General features: G+C 32.4%; 1 protein-coding gene across 6 annotated transcripts in view; it reads right to left on the bottom strand.

The window, feature by feature from the left end:
* MYCBP2 (MYC binding protein 2) overlaps window positions 1-23,311 on the bottom strand; it is a 251,054-nt gene that overhangs the window by 64,778 nt on the left and 162,965 nt on the right. For 4 of the 6 annotated variants that reach the window (XM_081045566.1, XM_081045567.1, XM_081045571.1 and 1 more), the window contains 8 exons: window positions 21,505-21,620; window positions 19,405-19,502; window positions 18,601-18,717; window positions 17,758-17,898; window positions 8,702-8,776; window positions 5,828-6,052; window positions 4,833-4,965; window positions 1,405-1,527 (listed from right to left, as the gene is read on the bottom strand). In XM_081045566.1, the coding sequence (XP_080901692.1) occupies window positions 1,405-1,527; window positions 4,833-4,965; window positions 5,828-6,052; window positions 8,702-8,776; window positions 17,758-17,898; window positions 18,601-18,717; window positions 19,405-19,502; window positions 21,505-21,620 (1,028 nt within the window). The remainder of the gene's footprint in view (window positions 1-1,404; window positions 1,528-4,832; window positions 4,966-5,827; window positions 6,053-8,701; window positions 8,777-17,757; window positions 17,899-18,600; window positions 18,718-19,404; window positions 19,503-21,504; window positions 21,621-23,311) is intronic. The other 2 variants (XM_081045568.1, XM_081045570.1) reach the window with 1 other exon arrangement.

Raw genomic sequence — 23,311 nt, 5'->3', positions numbered from 1 at the left:
ATCACACTTTTAAAAAGTAATAATTATTTCTGTTTAATACACAATGTCAGCAATGTTTGCATCTCTGGAAAGTTGATGTTTATGATGTTTTAAGAAATTATATTTTAAAGACTGATTTAAAGTAGCCACCAGTACAATTCAGACATTTTAGAGACTGAAAGCATACAATCTGAATTAAACATGGTTTAAAACAAATTATTATAGAAGTATACTAGTGGTAAGTAAACACTGAGATTTTAAGGATTGACAATGGCAGAGGAAAGAAACATGAAGAAAATGCCACCAAGAATTTATCCTACTTAAGTATGACAATCTAGCTTTAGCTGAAATCTGAGCCACCAGAAACAAGCGAGCATATATTACCCAAACCTGCAGAATAGACCAACACAACAGAGCAGGGAAAGCCCAACAGAAATCTGTGTCTAGGCTTCCTTCATAAAAATACTTTGTGGAAAGTAATAAACATATCAATCAGAAAGTGGTTTTATTTTAAACTGACTATTTCCTCTATATTGATGTAATTTTGTATTTTGCAGACTATTTCATTATTTCACTTACTCTGCAAATCAGGTATATAATGAACTGTATTTATTTCTTGAAATCAAATCCTGTGAATTTAAATAACACTTTAAAATAAGACTACTTCCATGTAGGCTGTCTTCTCCCTCTTACCCATCATACACTGTATGCTAACTGCTGACATTATGGCTGATTTTCATGATTCAGAACATGAATGTGTCTGAATTTACATACAAATGAAATTCTGGATGAAATTCAGGTATAAATTATGTCAAAATAACTAATGTTTGGATTGTCCATGATGCTGATCTCTTCCATTAATGCAGCCAAAAAAGTAATATACATTTTATATTAATATGGTTTAGGTTTTTATTTTTGTTTCTACTACATTGTCACTTCTTTATAAATATCAAAACCATACATATCATGTCATGTAATTCTAAATTAACTAAGATAAACCCAGTTAGACATAAAAACCACACAAATTTAATGAAGCTCATGTATATTACTTAAAAATATTAAATATTTTAATTTTAAATAGATCATTCTGGAAAGTTCTTTTATGCTCATTAATATTACTCAAATAAAATAATAAGACGAGACAAAAAAGTTCTTTTACTAGATATAGTGACACAAAGTCTTTATGATGTGAATTCAAAATGTATCTTTAAAATAGGAACAAATAAGCAAGAATTCCTACAAATTTAAGGTAAAACTGTTAAAAATAATAATATAAAAGGAACACCTTCGCAAACATTGATTGTTAGTTTTTCTAGGAACAAACTTTAACAAAGTTTTGTGGTAAACAGTAATAAAAATGGATAGAAGAGAAGGTAATAAAAATATTAAAGTTAGGTAAGTAAAAGGCTACTTTTAAACACTTACCTTTATTATTTCCAAGTCCATAATCAAATCCTTGGGCACTGCAACTTGCTCCTTTATTAAAAGCTTGTACTGAGAAAGGGCTTGGAGGAGGAGTTTGAGAATTTTGATCCAGAAGAACTTGTTCTACAATAAAAGGCACAGCTATACAATTAGTTTCTTATGTGCTATTACCTATTCATAGAATAAAGAGAAAATTAGAAAGATTTTATGATAGACAGACTTTAAAGTAACCTCACATTTAGATTTGATAAGTTTACTAATTAGGTCACTGACACTGACAAAATAGATAACAAATCCTTGTTTTCATTTATCAAATATACAGTTAAATTTGGAAATGGGATATGTTCTTGTGGAGTCTACTTTTTTTGTGGCAGTGTATATAACTGAATGTGGACTAATATTTCTGGATCAGGAACTCATATTTGTAACAAATTTTACACAAGGGCATTTTATAAAACAAAAATGGATATAATATAAACCAGATAACAAAATATTTTGTATATCAGAATTCAAGGAGAAAAAAAGTCTTCAAAATGTCTAAGTATATGGTACCACAGGAAATTTTGACTTGTAAAATATTTTAAGTTCTGAATGTGAAATTATGGAAAGTTTAACTTTTAACTTTTTACTTATTATATAAGGATATTTTACCTAAATAAAAAAAAGATAAACCACGTCATGTAATAAGGGCTATTAACACATCCTGAAGTCAGCAAATGTATCAGAATTCCTATTTCAAGAAGGAAATGGCCAATATTCTATCTAGTTTACAAATGGCAAGAATGCAACATATGAATGAGTACTCTGTTACTCCCCAACTAACAATCAAGTAGCTATCAGATTCTATCTGATATAATATTATAAACACGAATATCATAATAAAATAGTCAAATTAATACCAGGTAAAAAATAAAAAAAAATCTGCTAAAATGTAAAGTAAGGTAATGTAAGGTAAAAAGGAGAAAAAAGTATTTATCCCTTTAGAATAACATTATGAAAATGAAGTGTTTTAAATATATTTTTTAAAAGCCAATATTCCTTTAAATAGAAAAAAGAATTAGAAGAACATGGTGGAGTGTTTTCTTCCACCTGAAAATCAGAATTCTGCTGTACCAGTATTACTGTATAGTCTAACCCTTTACAAGCATTTCTAGACTTTTTTCAACAAACCAATCATAGCACTTCCCTTAGGCAATGCTCTTTAGTATAAGAATTTCAGCAATGGAATATTTCTTTTGGAAAATACCCATGAGCAGTCAAGTCATGTGAACAGAAAAGACAGCTTCGCTCTCACCCTCTAGACTCAGAACGGCCTAGCACCCAGTGTGGAGTCTGTTTTGATCATAGCAGTAACTTTGCCTACTAGGTTTATCTATGGATATCAAAGGCCAATAAAAAATTTTTACAAAGAGGAAAGCTTTTGTTTTACTACTTTATATGAATAAGTTACTATAGTGCCAAATCCTCTTATTTCGATATTAAATATAGTTACATTCTAATACCAATGAGCAGACTATTTGCATACTGTATCGACTAATCTTAGTGGTTTTAAGGTACTAATTATCATTTCTTTGCTTATCACCCCAGGTTTTTTTAAAAAATTAAGACTCGGGGATCAAATATATGGTGATGGAAAGAGAAGTGACTCTGGGTGGTGAACACACAAAATGATATATAGATGATGTATTACAGAATTGTACACCTGAAATCTCTGTAACTTTACTAACAATTGTCACCCCAATAAACTTTAATTAAAAAAAAATTAAGACTCACATGACTGTGTGTGTGTGTGAGTATTCCTCACACACATGAGGAATATTCCTCATACACATGTGTATTCCTATACACATGAAAATATTTAACAATTTATGAATATGTAGGGAATATATTGTAATATGTAGTAAGTATATTATAAATGGGAAGGTCATTCTGTAAAATGTCTGATTTATGTCAAATGAAGCCTTTTCTTTTTCAAGACACAATTTAGAATAGTTCTACCATCTCAGAACATCATTTTATGACCACATCATCTTTAGGTAAGAAAAGTTTATCTGTAAAGACAAGGGAGGGAGTAGATTCTCAAATTGTGCTCAGTGGATTATTGATGCAGTATGGTATGCTGTAATGAGCACATATTTTGAAATATAAAAGAATATTCTGGCTCAAGCGCTAAATCTGCCATGTATCCAATTGTATAACCCTAGGTAGGTCATTTTAAATTCTATAAATTTTAGTTTCTTTACCTATAAAATGAAGATTATGTAACCTATCTCAAACACTTATTGTGGGGAAAAAGAGGAGATGGTTTTGTGTATAATGTTAATAGAGCTACATGTACTTTGTCATTAATGCAAGTTTCAAAACTTTCTTGAATCTATTTATACTTATGGCCATATTACCTCTTGGATAAGGAGTATTGTAAGTTCATTCTGTTTTGGATAAAGATGCATGTCCTTGTTCTTTATCTGAAACTATCCTATAATTTTGGAGTTTGGTAGAAAAGTCTATGCTTGACTTATCTATTTATTTTGATGCCCTAATATTTTTGCGACTCAACTTGTAGTTAAGAAACTTAGCAATTAGTATGTGTGAAAACTGTTTCAGAATTAGGAATAGACAGATAGAAACCTGTTCCTGTCCACAAAGGACTCACAATCTGTGTATGAAGAAATAAAAATTAACGTCAATATATCAGTTTCGTCCCAGTGGTGAATACAGTTCATTAGGAACACAGAAAGAATTCTTGACTCTGCCAGGATCAGTTAATAATGATCAGAAATAAAGCTTCTCCAAGTGATTATGTGGTCTGAACTTTGAAGAGTAAGTTTTTGCTACCAGGAGAATGAAGAGAGAGGGACAAAATGGAAAATCTTAAGTTAAATGAGAACATTGCTGAAAAAGGTAAAATGACTTTAAAGTTGAAATTCTAACAAAATAGGAAACCCCCAAAAGATGCTCTGCATTTATTCAGTGCTTCATTCCTGAGAATGAAATTCTCAATTGAATGAAATTCGATTCAATTCAATCGAACTCAATCAAATTCAATTGAATGAAACTGCCTGGGGAAAGTACTACGACTGGTGGTTGAAAACCAAACTTCCATTTAGTAGTAGAAAGGGTAAAACATTCAGTCCTGGACTGGCACAGAAAAATGATAATGCAAATCATATTAATTAAATAAAAAGCATATTTTACAAAGATGGATTCATATGGCCTGCATTTTCTTTTAATTCTCTTCTTTGATGTGCATTCATTCAGTACCTATATATTTCACAAATTTTAACAATTACAAGATTTTTTTAATCCTTAGTTTTGCTTTTGTTTAAAAAATAAAAACACAGAAAGCTCTTTATGAAAAAAGAAATACATTGTAAATTTCTGCATTTCAAAGGTTAATGGGAATAAATCACAAATTTAAGCCAACTTGCCATCTTCATGTCGCAGGTACTGGTTTCCGCCTCTGTCTCTAGCTAAGGACCATGCCTCTCCTTCATCACTCTCACAGAACTCTACCATGCTGTTCTTATCCAGCTGCACCCATGTCCCTTCAGAATTGGTTACCTAGTACATAACAAAAAGCATGATTGATTGGCTTGATTCTTTTAGGGCATTCAGGCTGAAAACCAGCAAAATGTTTAAGAGTTTGATTAGTGCAATTATTCCAATAAATATCTACCATGAATTAAGTTTCTGAAATTAAGACCACAGCCTGAGGTAAGACAGAAATCAATAAAAAGTTCTGTAATATACTGCTTCTTTATGACCTCAGTTAAAATAATAATTTTTAAGGCACAGATAATTCCTAAATAATTTTAAACATTACCCCAAAACACATGGCTCTTTTTTTTTTTTTTGTACCTAAAATGTCACAGCACAGCATATTCTATTATTTAGTTTGGTAGTGCCTATAATGCAACTTGAAAATGACCCTGACACTGAGAAATAGCATGACACACTACATCTTCAAGCTTATCAGCTGAGGCAAATGCCACAGTTGACAAAAGAGTAATTTTATTTGCTCAGGACTTCAGTGAGATTCATGAATGGGAACAAAAAAAAAGGAAACCCTTTGTATACATTACATCTCCATACCAATCCATAGCAAATATTTTAAACTGCTGTTAATCCATTACAGTGTAGTACATTTGCAATAATAAAAAGATATATGCAAATACCAAACATTTATATATACAACACACATCATTTTGTTAATGTATTGTTTTCACAAGGATAATTATGAGAATAAAATTCGTACACAAGAAGCACAGAAAAATTACATTAGTATTTTCAACACAAATAAAGAACATGAACATTTAAAAACCTGGGATGGAAATGGCAACCTTTGGAAGAAAGAGATAGTATATTTGGTAGTATTATATAAAAATGAGTATCTTAGAAGTCATGAAGCTACAAGAATCCATACCTCTCCCACTGCTTTGACTTTGTTTCCCAGAACTAACATTCCAATGGGGATACCTCTAAGGTTAGGGCAGCTTCTGATGTTGTGGCCGGAAGGTCCCGTCTTTACTACCTTGTAGATGCCTGGCCCTCCTCGCAAGAACGGCATCTCTGGTTCTTGCATTGTTGCTTCCTGTGAGCAGCAGGAGTTCATGTCTTTGAAAAAGTCATCAGTATTAGTTTTAGGTTCCTGAAAATTTGAATAGGAAAAAAATAAATAAACAAAATACAATCTATTATCACTTCCAACATATTCCTATTAGCAGCTTTTTACAATTCCATAATACTGTCAATTAAAAAAATACATATCCAAAGATAACCAAAGTGTTAGTCACCAAAGTGTTAGTCACCACTGTCATTAAAGAATCATTCAGTTTTTCAATGCTGAATAATAATTTAAATAAAGTTGAGGAGAAGAAACTATGGCAGGAGAGCAACTGAACCCCAGGCTTTTGCCCACCACAATTTGAGAAATACAGTAGTACTTGATTTTTCTTTCATCTTTTAATGAAATACTTAACAGTAAGAGAAACAAAAATAATTTCCTATGTGAACCACAACTGAATAATTTTGAATCATTAGTACTGTATTACTGTACGTTGATACGGGTTAAAATGCTTAAATCTTCATTTCCTTCTACTTATGTCTGTAACAATTACTTATAAATAGAGACAATAGGTGTGAAGACACTGGAGACTTAACTATTAACAGAGATAACTGATGAAAAAATGTGCATAAAATACAGCTACATCTTAATATTTACTAGTTATGAAAGAAATGAGAATGTTTATAAGATTTTAACAACTCCTACTTTCTTAATATAGGACAAATAAAAATGTCTTGCTACGTTTCCTAGGCCATTACAAAACAATGATAAATATTAATGCTATTAGAAAGAGATGATTATACTTTTAGTAGCGAGGAGAGATTACCATTAAAGATGAATTTTTATGTAAATATAATACGTTTGGATATAAAAGTTACTTCTAAAATGAAATAAAAAGTATGTGCCCTAAATTTTCTGTTGAATCTTAATGCTATGATGCAGTTGTTTCCTATGTGAATGCAATGGGAAAAAAAAATAACCTATTTGCTCTTCCTCCCAACGAAATGTAAATGAAAGTTCCACACTGGGGATTCTTCCATTTTCATTATGACTCCTTTAAAACGAACTTAACCTCCACTTTTAAATATAGTCATATACACTCTACAAATTGTTTTACATTCAAATAAAGTAAAAGATGATCATAGTGGAATGTACTCAAATATTAGATTAAAAGTAATATTTAGTAATGTTAGAATAAAAAATGAAAAACCACTAACATGTTACGCAAGATAAAATATTACTAATTAGTTCTGTCCCTATAAATAATCTCATATTAAGGGGTATGTAAACATGTCCATTACATATCAGAAAATTCAAAATAAAATCCTGATGTTAAGAAAACGTGAATTCAAGAATTATCTGTATCTGTGACTCTAATTCAATATATGGTTGGTCATGGAAAATTTTAGAGCCACTATTAACCTTCACATAATATACTGTCAATTTCATCATGGTAATCAATAATCAATTTTTATTTATACAAATATGTACTATGGACAATATTTATTTATGTTTACTGCAATCATCATACCATATTATCTAAAATTCTTTAGGTATATATCAGCAATTTAATGTTAATGAGAATTTTAAATAATTGGAAAATTCAGACTTGATTTACAAACTAAAATAACTTTAAAATACCCATTTTTATTTACCCACGCATGTATACTTGTAAAAACTTATATATATGCACAACTACGTGAATACGAAGAGCACTCAAAATAAAAATGGAGAGTAGGGTTTGAACTTTATTTAAATTGTGCTACTATAATCACAAGTGTTTCAGTAAATATTTTAAAATGTCTACGTGTCAATAATCAATTTTAGTAAATATATCATGCTATTTCACAGTTGGAAGAGGCAAGTTAGTCCTTATTGCAACTGATTTTTTTAAAAAGTTACATGGTATGACATCAAAAATCACAAGCAAATATTAATAGATTTAGCAAAAAAACAATCTCACTGGTTTTTAATGATACATCTAGAGCATTTAATTAAGTATAACAGTATTTCCAACTTTTGGTCATTTAGGGTAACATAGAGAGATAAGTCTTGGCAAAAACTAATAATTGCAAGTTATTCACTAAAAGGCAATGTATGAAAACTTTTATTAAAGTATTTAATATTTTATTGAATAGTTAAATAAACTACATAATAAATATAAAACAAAGTCTATCCAATTTTTTATACTAAATAGTATAGAACGAACTGATAGACATAAAATCACAACTGTGTCTTTCATTCTCAAGCAACCCTAGAATATATGTTTTATTCAATACAGGAATGTAAGATCTGGCACCAGCATATGGAAGTGATAAACAGCAATGCTGTTTATCTCTCTCTATTCCCTCCCCATTCTCAGATGAACATTCAAAAGGGCATTGTGAAAAAATAGGAAAAACAAAGAAGTGCCATAGGGTTGGGACTCTCCCATCTAAATAAGCGTAGTTCTGAAAAGGCTGGACTTGGATATAATTGTTGGAGAAGATAATCATAAAATTAAACATATTAAATTTGAAGTCACATAAAAGTTTAACTTAACTAATAATACATTCTTTGGCAGAAGTAGACAGAAAAGGATTGATTACAGGGGAAACTCAACTGCAGCACTTTGTATAGATCTTTTGGGGTAAAAAAATATTAATTTAAAGCAAAGGCTTCAAAGGATATAATGTAAATCTGTTATACATGCTAAAATACCTGAATAATGTATGTTCCTTACAGTTAACTCACCTGGGGAAAAAAAGCTTTGGAAGTCCATGAAAATACGTCCAAATCCCTGACTCCTTGGCTAGCATTAAAGATATTCTGAGCGACAAAGTTTAAGAAAGAAAAATATCAACAAAGAAAGGGAACAGGTATCAGCTGCAGAAGATGCGTTCATAGTAACAACATAGTTCTGTACTCTAGCACCAGCACTGAAATATTATTTTACTAAAGGGAAACTGAAGCCACCTGAGTAAAGCACACATCAAGGAAATTCTGATAAAAAAGTTTTTGCCAAAAGCTCTCCATGGATATAGTGTGTCATGCCATTTGCTAAAATTAAGAACCAGACATTGATTTAAGGCTTAAGACAGTCAATGCAAGAAAGAAACCTTAAAACTCCTTTTAACTGACAACGCATCTGTTCTAACACAACCCAGAATTGTTTTATGACAGAAAATAGTCTGTACTTTTATAAAGAAAATGTGAATAATATAGATTGTATAGATGGCTCAACTATTATCATGAATAATAATGGCATGTAGCATAAGTGAACTAGTTATCACTTTTTAAAGTACAAAAAGAAAAAAAGAAAAAGTAAAAGAAAAAAAATCTAAGTCATTTTTCAATTTCCCTCTGTTCTATAAATGGAAAAGAAAAATCATTGGAAAATGTTACCAAAAGCTGTTAGCAATATGTTTAGAAAGCGTACAGAAAAACATACAATCTGAGTCTTTTATCAAAAGACAGGCCTAACTTTCTCCATTTCAAAGTTTAGGAAATGCACAGAGCATTTAATCACATGTTAAAGTCTAAAAAATATTTTGTTAATAACAACCAATCCACAGTAGCATGTTGCCCCCAAAATCAACACTTTTACAAAATTGTTATAATGAAAATTTAAATGATACACATTCTACACAGATATATCATGCTATTGAATATATTTATTTAATCTGAAATTAAAATCTTTCTAGTAAGTAGCAATTACATAATTTACTGCTCACATGATAAATGGTTCTTTTGGACAAAAAAGAGGATATTCAAATTGTTAATAGATTCTGTCATCATTCAAGACTTCAACACAAAGGAAACAACATAATTTCCAACCAATTATAAGCCATTTTAGATGACAATTTATTAATATTTGCAAGTTCTGTAGTTTACTTATGTATATATGTGTATAGATGTAGACACACACCCATATACATACACATAGACTAATTCATAAATTTAAGAGCCAGAAAAAATGAGTTTCCAATAATATGCCTACAAATAATGTAAAACAAAACAAAACCCCAAACTAAACCTCCCTCCACACTTGAAAATGGATAGAGAGTAGGGTCCTTTCTCTTTAGGTCAAGTGGAAACATGTTGCAAAGCATTTGAAACGCTGTTTGGAAGAAAAATATATCCTTACTGGTTCATCAATGTATATAAGAATTTGTGAAATATTTGCCCAATGGTTTTTCTCCTTCACAGAGAATGATGGTGCAGATCTTTCACATAAAACAATATCAAGATTTTTCAAATCATTTTTTATTTTTTAAGCTTAATTTTTTTATTAAAAGCAATGTGAATAAAAATGCAGATGAAGTTAATGATAAGGAAGCAATATACTGATTGACAATATTTGAAGCTTGTACTTCTTTTATTTCAATGTGTAAACTTGTACATGAGTTAACATGTCCAAGCGTACTTTAAAGTGATGCAACTGGTAACCATGGTTATATACTGCAATTAAATCCATTTGTACACGTTAATTATATGTGGAATCAAATTTCACACTTTTTGGCTTTTGTTTTGAATTTACAGAAAATTCTTAGTCTGCACTGGTTTACTATAAGATTATTTTCAAAATGTGGTAACCTAATAAAATTACATTTATCAGGAATAAAAAACAATGTAACAATTAGGAAGCTGGAGTTTAAAAATAAAATAGACTTAACAGTTTTCTTTTGAAAATTTAGGAAAGTTAAGTTAAAGATATGAACATGCATAAAAATATTAATTTCTCCAATGTCTTAATTTCTCACTATTAAAATATATAAATTAGCTTTCATATTGTATAATTTCACAGATTAATATGAACACCACTAAACCATATGTATACGTATTTGTGTATATAGACACACACACACACATTATTTATAAAAATCTAAATCATTTTATTCTAAAAGATTATTTTAAAGGCAAAAATATTCTGGCGAGAAAATTAGGAATTAAAGCATATTAAAAACCTAACTAAATTAATGAACATCAAATTGCAACTCTAAGATGATAATCTTTCAAGACACAGAAGAGAGTAAATAAATGAATAATTTTCATGGTGAAAATACATGACCAAAGATACCAAATGCCCATGTAAAAAAAACAATGCTAATTCTTCCACTGTGCTAGATAAGCAGAGTTTAGAATTGCCATTTTTAATGTGAAAACGGCAAAAGACCCTGAAAAATTAAACACAGCATATATGAGTATACAAACCATTGCAATGTTATTTTAATTGCCTAAATCTCATTCTGATTAGGAAATTTAAACAGCAAGCTCAAGTGTGAAATGATGCTTTTGATAACCATTTGGACAGCACGTTTTCAAACGGTGCATTAAGTAAATATTAGTAATTACTAGGATTCAAAAACAGGTTATGTCTATACACACACACACACACACACACACACACACACACACACACACACACACATTTGTTAACAAAACCAAGAAATTTGGGGCATGTTGAAGCTGTGACTACCAGGCATCAAGTAGATATTTCAAAAGAATGAAACTGGACATAAAATGCAAGAAAACACTTTCTAATGTTACCAATTACCCTGGGTAATGCTGTAAAAGAGACTGCCAAATTATATTTCCCCTTCATCTCTCCTTCAAATCTTTGGGATCTCTCAAAATTCAGAAAAATCAACCTACTTTCTTATATGTGAACACCAATCAGCCTAAGTAGGTGAGAAGTGGTTTGTATAAATGTATTGAGATGTTCGGAAACCCAAGTTGCTTCTGCAAGAATTCAGACAATATGGGCATTATAAAGATAATCTGACAAACACTTCAAATGAGGTGCTATCTACTTTCCTTGATAGAAACTTTCTCTACTATTTAACCTCCTTCACAATGTTGGAAGAACTCATTTTTGACAAAGTATCCACAAAATGGTGCCTCTAAGTTTCAAATAACTGATATCTCCTATTCTAGAAGTAAACTTGTTTTAAAAAACTTTAAGATCTATTCTAGGCAGTCAAATGTCTCTCGTGTCATGTGCATAACTAATTCTCTTTTCTACTTGTATTTTTCCCTGATATATGAAATATGCTTCTAGCTTACATTCTGTAGTTTCCAAATCTTTAGAATTTTAATTTTCAATCAACATTCCCCAGGTAGGCCCTCTCAGGCTGACTCATGTCACCTTTAACATATATCATGGTATTCATACTAATTCAACCATTAAGGCTATGAATACTCATATTTATTTAATTTGGGAGCTCTAGCCAAAGTAATAGGATTTTTACAGGTATATTTATTCCTTTATAACTTGATTAATCCTTATCTCTTCATTAGACTAAAGTAGACTAAACATAATAGCATGGGCTTTAATCACATCAACTGGAGTTCCAGAACCAGCTCTACTAGTTTCTACTTGTGATCTTGGGAGAGTAGCTATCTTTTGTCATTAGAAAAATGAGAATGATAAAATACTTAAAATCACAGGGTAACACAGAATTAAGTGACAGAATGAAGGTACGGAGCATATATATGTTAGGAATTATTTTAAGAAGCATGATCATACCAAATGCCAGGAATTAAAATTTAGTATTCGACAAATGTGAAGGCCTACTGTATGCAAAAAGTAATACTTAACACTTCAGAAGAAACAAATATGAATAAGAAGGGGTCCTTAATGAGTCCTTACCCTTAAGGTGCTTAACAACAGAAATAAGAGATATTTAAATACAAATTGGCTGAAGGCAAGAAAAACAACTAAACATTATGGGTAGCTGGAGAAAAAAATGAGCCTTTTCTATTTTTACAGACAAAGTGCTACCTGAGAAAGGAGAGAAAAACCTAAATGTCCCAGTACTTACATGCATTTTATTCCCAATTCTTTGCTTCATTCATATCAACTATTTATCAGTCCCATAACTTGTGACAGTTAATACTCTATTTAGAAATTCATTCCCATCAAATATATGGAGATAGAAAGAGAACTGACTCTGGGTAGTGAACATATAATGTGATATATAGATGATGTATTACTGAGTTGTACACCTGAAATCTATGTAACTTTACTAAAAATGTCACCCCAATAAACTTTAATTAAAAAAAAAAACAAACAGAAAGAAAGTCCTTCCCTTTTTCCCTGCAACTTTTCTTCAAGACCTCCTCAAATGTCACCTCCTGAGTCAAGCCATTTTACAACTTATCACAATGCAACTTATTTGAATATATTAATAGTATGTCTATCACATTATATAGTGAGTACCTCAAGAGCAAGAACTGCACTCCATCTTATTTACTTTGTATCCCTCCTCTCTGTCTCTCCACCCAATATCTACTTCCCAGCTTACTATTTGGTACAATAAGGACTCAATAAACATTTGTTACACGAACAATTATATAGCTACAGCATTACTGGGAAGTACAGAAGAGAAAAACATCACGAGAAGTTTTTGAATGTGGTCAACCAGGAAAATATGAGAAAAATTAGGGAAAAAATGGAAGCAAAAGCATTCTAGATAAATGAAACAACATACAGATTGTAAGACGTAAAATTGAACACAGTAAGTTCTAAAAAGGGCAGTAAGTTCTACTAGACCATGAGCACCTAACGAAAAAGGAATTGCATCCTGCATATTTATCCCTATTTTTCCCATTAATTTAAAAAATATTTTAAAAAATACAGTCGTAGTATGAATGTCTAATTCTATTTAATCTCTACACTAGAGCATTACTAACGTGCCAAAACAGAGTTAAAGTCCCATTTGATATTAGTTAGGATGTCATTATTTCTTAGTAATGATATTTAATGGAACTATTGCTCGCTCTGCAGGCCAAAATTTAGCTAAATACATACTTACAGTGAAAACAAGAGTTCTATAATATGAATAAATAGACAAGATAGTGCAACAAAAATCACTTTAAAATTTATTCTAAATAAAATTTATGGAAATATTTTTTAAGTAGTTCATCAAATATTTAGTCAGAGTTTACATTTCCAACCCCCACCCCCACTCTTCCCAACAGATGACTTGAGTCAGGATAGAAATAAGGTACACACACTGATGTGAATGTAAAATTGTCTTAACTTGAAAAGGTTGAAGAGGTAGATGTAAAAATATATGAAGGCAACTTTTTGGTACTTGTGCATCTTAAGTTAGCGGCATTAATCCTTGGTTATTTCTAATTTTATTTCAAATTTCCCAGACTTCATTTTCTTTAGTTGATTTATTCACAAAGGACTGAAGTAAAAGGGAAAATATTTGTAGTGTTTTTTCCAGTACTGAATGTAGTAAGAGTTTCAAAGGAAGAAGTAGCAAGATGAATTTATTTAGCTGTATTAGTTCTTTTAGGGGATAAGATGTAATTATTATTCCCACTATGGAATACCATTGTTCCCTGTATGTCCGATCTTGTTTAGCCCTCCAGAGTAAGGTACTCATTAAAAACTTACCAATAGTAGAAGTAGCCAACCCCTGTCCCTATAGACAAAACCTTGGAAAACTAGCCTGTTCTTATGCTATTTCCCCAAAAATAAGACCTAGCCGGACAATCAGATCTGTCTTTTGGAACAAAAATTAATAGAAGAGCCGGTCTTATTTTACTATAATATACGACCAGGTATAATATAATTAATATAATATAATGTAACATAATATAATATAATAGCAGGTCTTCTATTAATTTTTGCTCCAAAAGACACATTAGAGCTGATTGTCAGACTAGGTCTTATCTTCGGAGAAACAGGGTACCCATGTCAGTCAGGTTCTGACTTTGTCTGGATACTCATCTAACATTGTATTGAAGCAACTTTACATCAGATCTGTTTGGAGCCACAGACTAGCTAATTTTGCTACACCATATCCCCTGCCATTGAGTCACCACATAAAATATAAACCCTTATGGCATCTACCTGTTCTCTTTTTACACCCAAACTGCTCTATGCTTCTCCCTGATCCAACATCAAACTATCCCCAGTCATCCCATGACTTTAAATTGTGTATCTAATGGGACTGTCCTCCAGCTATTTCTTCCTGTCCATGTGGATAGTCAGGCAACTGCTTGGCCTTTTAGTTCTTAGACGCGGGCAGTTCTAATGGCTCTTACTTCAACTATTCTTCAGCTACCCTTTCATATTAATGGGCACGTCATTCAATACAAAGCTCTTATTATGAAATCAAATTTGAGCATTCTACTTTATCACACCAACTGCCTATATCCTTCCAGCTGTTTAACTACAGTGCACTCACTATTTGTTATAGGATTTTATTAAGTCCTCCAAGTCCCTTGGGTCCTGCCTGCATTTGTCTTTTCACATTCTAACTTAGGCCAGATCCCAGCTGGTGATCTCAATTGCTTTTCCATTAGCATCTGGAAATCCTTTTTGCCCCTATTTTTCTGTCAAAGCAGCCTGGAAAATTCCAGTTAATGCTGTAATCTGCTTTCTTAGCTCCTTTAATTCTGGACACTTAGGGTATGTCGGAGGAAGAGTATCCAGAATGGATCCATCCAATAGCCTCACTGAGTAGTTAGTGGCTCAATAATCCCCAAACAAGTAGTTTTACATCAGATCCCTCTTCTATTTCAGTCAATATTATTCCAAATTTTTACGACATTTCTAAACCCTCTAATTTACCTAATTTGTTTCAATCTCAGATGATGGCCTTCTTCTCTTCTATTTTATGGAAATATCATGGTCTCCTTCAACCTCTTCCCTTCCTCCCTCCATCCCTAAAAACTTATCTACTGCCACACATACCCCTTCCTCCTTCACAGAAACCACTCTTCAAATATGGCCATAGATCCATTTTCTCCTCCTTTTTCAGACCTCAGACTTTTTTGATTTTTTTTTTTATCTACATCTGTAATTTACCCTTTTTCTACTGTTGTCTTTCCTTTAATTTATAAAAACCTCAAGTCACCACCATCCTTAAAGTAAAGGAAACAGAAAAACCTCAGTGTTCTTAATGACACCACTCTAAGTTATTTACATTAAAATAGAACTCGTCATTCGTAAACAGAAAGGCTAGAAAATACCAAAAGTCACTTATTTCATTTTATAAAGTCACTTTTTTCATTTTTCTCTCTCTAATATTCTGCATCTAGATTTTTCAAGTAAGTCAGTGACAACCTCCTCATTCACATTCTAGTGCAAACCCATCAACAAGTATCTATATGGTTCACTCTTTTTAGCTTTTCCCCGGACCTTTGTTACTGCCCTTCTCTGGCCTCAAGAAGACAGTCTACTACAAACTGGCTCCTAGATGGGTATAAAAGCATCAAATAACAGCACCAATGTTCCAAAATGAAAGCATGGGATGTTCCAAAAAGAAAGCATGGGATTTAGAACTTCAACACACAGCACTTCTTGCTCTTCCTTTTTACTTTTGTTCATCTGTCTATCTTCCTCTCTCAAAAGCATCTCCTCAAACGAACAAAGGACTTAGGAAAAAAAATTTTGAATGGGTGAGGTAGTAAAGATAATATAATGCCTTACTAGGAACTTAAAACATACAAAAGTATAAATTGGTGACAATTTCAAAAATAAACTGTAAACAAAAGAAATAAAATGCCTATTGAGGTTATGTCCTTTAAAATATAATTTTCATAATCCTGAGGAATATTTGGTTACTATAATTGAAATATAGTCTCAAACCATTTAAGGCCAACTTTTTAGCCACATACAATAGATAATTATTATCTCTCTTCCAGAGTAGTACTTCTTTTCTAAAGGGTCAATTTCCTTTTCATTTTTATCTACAGATACTAATCTGAGGAAAATTTAAGAAGATCTGGTTTGTTTAAAATTTTACATTTTAATTATAGATTTGTCATTAACTTAATCTCAGTAAAGCAGTAGTAGGCCAACACTCTCCAAACTTTTTCATTACATATTTGTAAAAAATATATATGGGTATATCTCTCCCCACTGTACCATTATAAAACATATACAAAATAATATAAAAAAATGAGATCAAGAAATATAAATAGAAGTTCCCTTATATAATCACCCCTTTGGAGAATATTATTCTGGATTGTCAAGGAGAAAAATAACATATTGAATTGTTTGATGTAATAAGCTAACTTTATGCACTGATTTTTAAGAAATTCAGCTGTTTAAACTACTAAGGTTTTCTTAAAAAAAATTTTAAGTGTTATTTATTACCAGTGTCATAATGAGTGATGACAAAAATGAAAAATTATATATTTTTCTGTTTAAATTATAAAAAGAGTGTGGGTTACTATCAGATTTAGTGATGTAGCCTTCTTGTGAACACTGGCTCTAAGGATTCCACTGCATTTGTCAAAGAGGATCAATGAATTCTCTCAGACAGGAGGATTTAGCTTCAACTAGAACACTACAGCAACAAAAGTTTAAAAATTCATCTTATGTTAATAGAATAGTATTACAAGTCACAAAAGAAAAGATTCAAGCTTATACGCAACACAGAGGATTAGTTACAAAATACAAACATAAAAAACAAATATGTTATACATGCTTTTGAATGTATGGTAATACTGAATTCACAAATTTTAGTATGGAATTCATTACAAACAGTTACTGAAAAAGGAAAACAAATATGCAACCACTCTCATTCCTTACCTCTTTGAAAGGAACTCAGTTGACCTAGTTTTAATTTACTATTTTCTGTCTATGCTGGATCATAATAAGTATTGAGATCCTTAACTTTGCCAAACTTCATTACACAGAAGCGCTCAAGAATTCAAGCACTTTTAAAGTAAAAGCAATGTAGTTGTGGTTTACCTCAGAACTGAGAAGCCTTAATTAAAGAAAGCCCTGTGATGAGGACAGAGTGTTCCTATAATGCTTTTGAAAACCTCCTTTTACTTACGTCAACAGGGACCAGAAGACTCTTGCCAAGATGCTGATTAAAAGAGAGGCACCAGGCTTCAGTGTAACCATTCATGTTAGGAACATACTTCTTTATTGTCTCATCATTCAGTCTCAGCCATACACCATCATCATTGTGGATCTATGGGAAATAAGCAACAAAAACAACCATGCCCTCCTGTACCTCCTATGAGGCTAGCAAAGGCTGGAAGGCTACAAAGCTAGTAAATAATGGTGCACATGGAGATGAAGTATCTAGTTTTCTACAGAAGGTAAGTAAGAGAGAATCGTTAAGGAAAAAAGCAGCAAGGTATGCCAAGCAATATGATAATTCACCTGGTTAGATTGTAAAAACAGTACCACTTAGGAGTAAAAGCTCAAAGAAAACACACTTTAAGACAGTATAAACATAAAATCGGATGGTTCCCAAAAGAATATAAGTTTTCCTTCCCCTCAATTTAGATTTTAATAATCAGAAGTTACTTGGTTTTATTATTAGAACAATATACTATCCACGTTAAAGCAATATAGTAAACACATTTAAAAACAAACAGAAAATTCAAGAAACCCTGTACCCATTTTCAGTCTGTACTTGTACAGGTTCTGACTACTACGTTAACTGAGTTCCTTTCATATTAAAAATATAATTTTAGTTACTTTTTTATTTATAAAGAAAAGTAAATGAAAGTCTGAAACACACGAACACATTTTGCCAAACAATTTTCCAAACATTGCCCAAACTGCTTAAAATATATTCTAATAGAAAATTTAGTAACATTATTGTGCAAACAATACAAAAACGTTCCGTCCAAAATTTATTCCTAGGTGTTTCTTTAAAAATTACCTCATCAATAAAAGTGATGGTTCCATTGACTTTCACAACGCCTATCTGCTCACTCTGAAGGGAAGGGTGGCTTCGGATACGGAGCCCTGCACTGTCCTTGGCCACAAATTTTCGAACCTGAGAAAGGCAAAGACAGATAGGGAAAACCATGGAACTGAGATCTTATAAAGTAACAAGAGATACAATTAAACAAATTTGAAAGTATTATTAACTCTGAGAAAGTTTCCATAACTTTTTGTAACTACTTTTCCATGGTTTATTTACAACAACAGAACTTTTATAAGTATTAAAATGTGCATTACTGAAAAAAATTATAAAATTATTCATATATATTTATAATTTTGAAGATATGATAAAAAGGAGAAAAGAGCTATTTTTTTTCTTTTTAGAAAGGCATAATATATATTCTTTACCAATGTCTCCTTTTTAATAAGTAGTTTACCAAAATTTCTCTACTTACGCTGAGGAAATTAATTTTTCTTAGCAGCACAGGATACTTTAACCTTGCAGACTTTCTACGCTTAATTTCAGTAGTCTGTTAGTTGTAAATTATCAATAATAGAAAGTACACAAGGCCTATAAATTACTACAGCATTATACAAAGAAGCCAAAAAGTACAGGTCCTACAATTTTGAAATGATTAGAATTTCCATGAACTTCTCTTCAAATTTATTTAGGGATATTTAGAATTCAAACACTGAAACCAAGTACAGTATCAGATGTTTGATGGCCACCTTGAAACATCAATGAAGAAAATTTATAAATCTCTGACAGATTAGGGCTCTGATTTCATCCTCCCCTAACCTTGTTTGGTTGAGGTTCAGTCTTTGGTTTGACCAGCTGAGTTCCCGGTGGTATCATCCCTTTGGGTGGGTCCTTTACTTTTACTTCTAGGCCAGCATCTGTAACAAAAGGAAGGGTACTGTAACATTTGAGAATACAAGAGCCTTAAACCTAACCATATACACATTCACAAGTGATTTGAAACAACTAACACAAATATCTGAATTCTGCCCATTTAAGGGGATTGATATTTACAGCTAAAAAAAAGAAATATTTGAGAAATGGCCCTGGGATTCCAAATGGGTGTCTTAGGGGTTCAAGGAAAAAAGGAGGGGCTCACAATCTTTAGCTGGAACATATGAAATCATACCAAAACAATAATAAAAAAAGAAACACTCATGTGATTAAACATTAGCTCACAACATCAGATCAGAGTACCACTTGTCTGTAGCAGTCATCTCTTATGACTAACAGGCAACACGACATAATGGTTAAAAGCTGGGGTTCTCCCGTTAGATTGTCTGTCTTGTTTGCTCCCACATCTGCCATTATTTGACTCTCTGTGCCTCAATTGTTTTCATCGATAAAATGGGAATGGGAATACCACCTACCTCACTAGGCTGTTGTGAGAATGAAATGATTTAAAATATATAAAGTGCACATAAAACAATGTTGGACATATTATTAAGTGCTCAATAAATGTTAGCTATTATAATCACAATTATTCTAATTATTATCTGTCCTTGCCTGTGGTCAAGCAAGGTCCCAGCCTACTGAGAGTTTGGTCACCTTGGGAGAAAGTTGACTTAGAAATAGAAAGGTAGGGAAGAAAATGGATGATTCCAAGTAAGTATGAATCCTTTTCTTTAATTTCATTAGAAAAAAAACAAATATAAGTGAATTTTTTTAATCTACTTTGTATTAGTTTCCTTCATCCCACTACTAGTGACAATGAAGTCATTCGTGACTATTTCCACTTCGGAATTCCTGTGATTTGTACCTCTTGAGTGTTGTTACTTATATTCTACTTGACTTGATTTTGTTTGCCTGTTTTATCTTGCAATCATCAGTAAATCGATAACATTTGCTAGGAATTGTCTCACCCAAAACAATATTTTGCTCAGAACCAACAACAGTCTTCTGAACTAACGGGTTTCCCAATATGCTGAAATAAAGGAGTGTGTAGCAAAGGCAGAGGATAAAGGTCTCTGGAGTGGTATACATGAATTTGATATACCTGATTTTCTATAGTTACATTAATCTATATTCTATACACTTACATCAATGTAAAGTACCTCTTCGCTTTCATTGTAAAAACAAACTACATATACCAGTTACCCAAAGGTATTTAAGTGGACTATTAATCAGTATTACTTTTATCTCTACCCTGTCTCCCCAGATGCAAGGGTCTCATGTTAGGTTAAACAAAGACAAGATTCTTAAATTCAGGACTTCTCAGAATCTCTACTATGTTAATGTAAATTGTATGAATGTCTAAGATGAGACTACAAAATACTAGCTTTTCTAAATCTTCCTGATCATAGGGACCCTTTTTCTTCAGGAGCATCAGGAAAGATAGTATCAAAAAAAATTTATATTGATAAACTTATTAGAGTTTTCTTGTTCTACTGTTATCCTATTATATATATATAGTTTTAAAATAAATTAAAAGAAAAAAAGATTAATGCCCAAAGGAAAAGCAATATAGGTTTCAAAGCTAGTGGTGGATAAAGAAAATTCATTGATTCAAGTACTGAGCTAGGCTGAGAGATCCAAAGATGAATGAATAAGATGGTCTCTGCTCACAGCCAGGAAAGGAAGACAGATATTCCATGCAGCAGAGATGAGGTGTGCACACAGTTATAGAGCAACATGGAGATCATACCTGACCAGTCACATCAGGGAATGGAGAGAAGGACTCAAGAGGGCTATAATGACACCATGAATTATTACAAAATTTTAAGACCTTATGAATGTACTAAATCAGTACTCATTGTAAAAGAGGAAACGAAGCCCGAAATAAGTGATGAAACCTATCCATGTCTATGATACAAGTAAAGGGCAAACTACAACAGAGAGATGATTTTGATTCTAGTTCTTCCAACTTCAAAAAAAAAATACCTATTTCAATGCCATCAATGGTAACATGAATAGTGTAGAGTCCAATAGCCCCTGGAGTCCAATTTGCACAGTAAGTGCCATCGTTATTGACACGGATCAGCATATTCTCACTGGGTCTGAAAAGAAATAAAATGAATATTAGAAAATTTACTTTTGGTTAAACAGCTGACAACATCAAGACATATAAGCAAACATTTAATTTCTGACTCTATTATTTCAATGAATGGCAATCCTACTGCCCTGTATAGTATGCTTTCCTACTCTCCAAAATGAATCGATTTCATTTTTTCTTCCTCGGTTTAAACCTCTGTCAACCCTCTTCCTCACTCTCAGCTGACCATGACATCACTTTCTTCAGTAAGAAACAGAAGCAAGAGATACAACTCCAAGTTGCAATCAGATTAATAAACCGACATTCCTCGACTGTCTCTCCTGTTACGACGGAGGAAGTGTCTGAGGCCTTAGTCAAAGCAAGCCCCTCTGTCTGTGCTGTGAATCTCATTCCCTCAGCACTTCCGTGATGCCAGACTGTACTCTCACTCATCGTCAATTTCTCCCACTTTACTGGATAATTTCTATTTCTCTTTCATCTCTGTACAAACTTTAAAACCTCCCACCTTAAACACCTCCTCTTGACATTACAGCCCTTTCAAAAAGTCTCATATCTCTTTTCCCATTTATATCAAAACGTATCTAAATAATTATCTATAATCACCCTCCCCATTTCCTCATTTCTGATTCTCTTCCACAACTTATCCTAACTAGCGTTTGTTCCCAACACTTCACTGCAATTGCTTATGTCAGTCATTGATGAGTATCACATCCCCAAATGTAATGGTCAATTCTGTATCCTTAGCAACCTCTCAGTAATGCTTGATAGTCAGCAGCTCCTACCTTCTTGAAATGCCTTCTTTTTGTTTTTGCAACATTCTCCTGGTTTCCCTCTAATCTCACTGGTCACTCTTCCTCAGTGTTTTGTTGGCTTTCTCCCTTCTGACTAACCTTTAACTATGGAATGCCCCAGGATTTGGGTCTAGGTCTTCTTTTTTCTTTGAATAGCAGTTCTCTAGCTGATCATTTATCCATTCCTCTGTTGTAAATACTACCTCATATAGAAGACTCCAAAATTTATTTCTTCCCTGAATTTCAAACTGTATTTCCAGTTGCCCTGGAAATACCACTACTTAGATAACTAAGAGGCATCTTGGCATCTCAACTGTAATATATCTAAAGAAGAACTCTTATTTCTCTCTCACCCTAACACCCAGCACAACAAAACAAAACAACAATAACAACAACAACAAAAACACGTGCTCATTTTTCAGGCTTATTGATCCTCATAAAAATCATGACAACTCAGACAATGGGTCAGCAGCATTTTTCTGTAATACTTTAGTCTGTCAGAAGTGTTACATTGTAGTGGGAAAGAACCCACAGACAATAGATGAGCTGATGAGCAAGGCTGTTTTCTAACACAACTTTATTTACAGAAACAGGCCTGATTTGCCCTGCAGGCCAAAGTTGGCCAACCCGTGTACTGCTATATGCTCTATACTGCTAATGAAGCTGAAGAAATCTACAATCATTCTTGACTCTTCTCTTTCCTTCACCTCCTATTTCTATTCTAGCAGCAAGGCTGTTGGCTTTACCTTTTAAGTACTCGTATAGCCCCAATCCATCCAATTCCTCATTTCCACTGCTTCCTTCCATTCCTAGTCCAAGCCACTTATACTCAAACTCATCTCTCTGTTCCTACTCTTGCTCCCCTACAATTCGTACTCCAGAGAATATCCAGAGTGATCTTTTA

This window comes from Rhinolophus hipposideros (genome assembly GCF_964194185.1).
Source record: "Rhinolophus hipposideros genome assembly, chromosome: 4".
In the NCBI taxonomy this organism is placed as follows: domain Eukaryota; kingdom Metazoa; phylum Chordata; class Mammalia; order Chiroptera; family Rhinolophidae; genus Rhinolophus; species Rhinolophus hipposideros.
The sequence above is the reverse complement of the archived record's forward strand: the minus strand, read 5'-3'. Positions and strand labels throughout refer to the sequence as shown.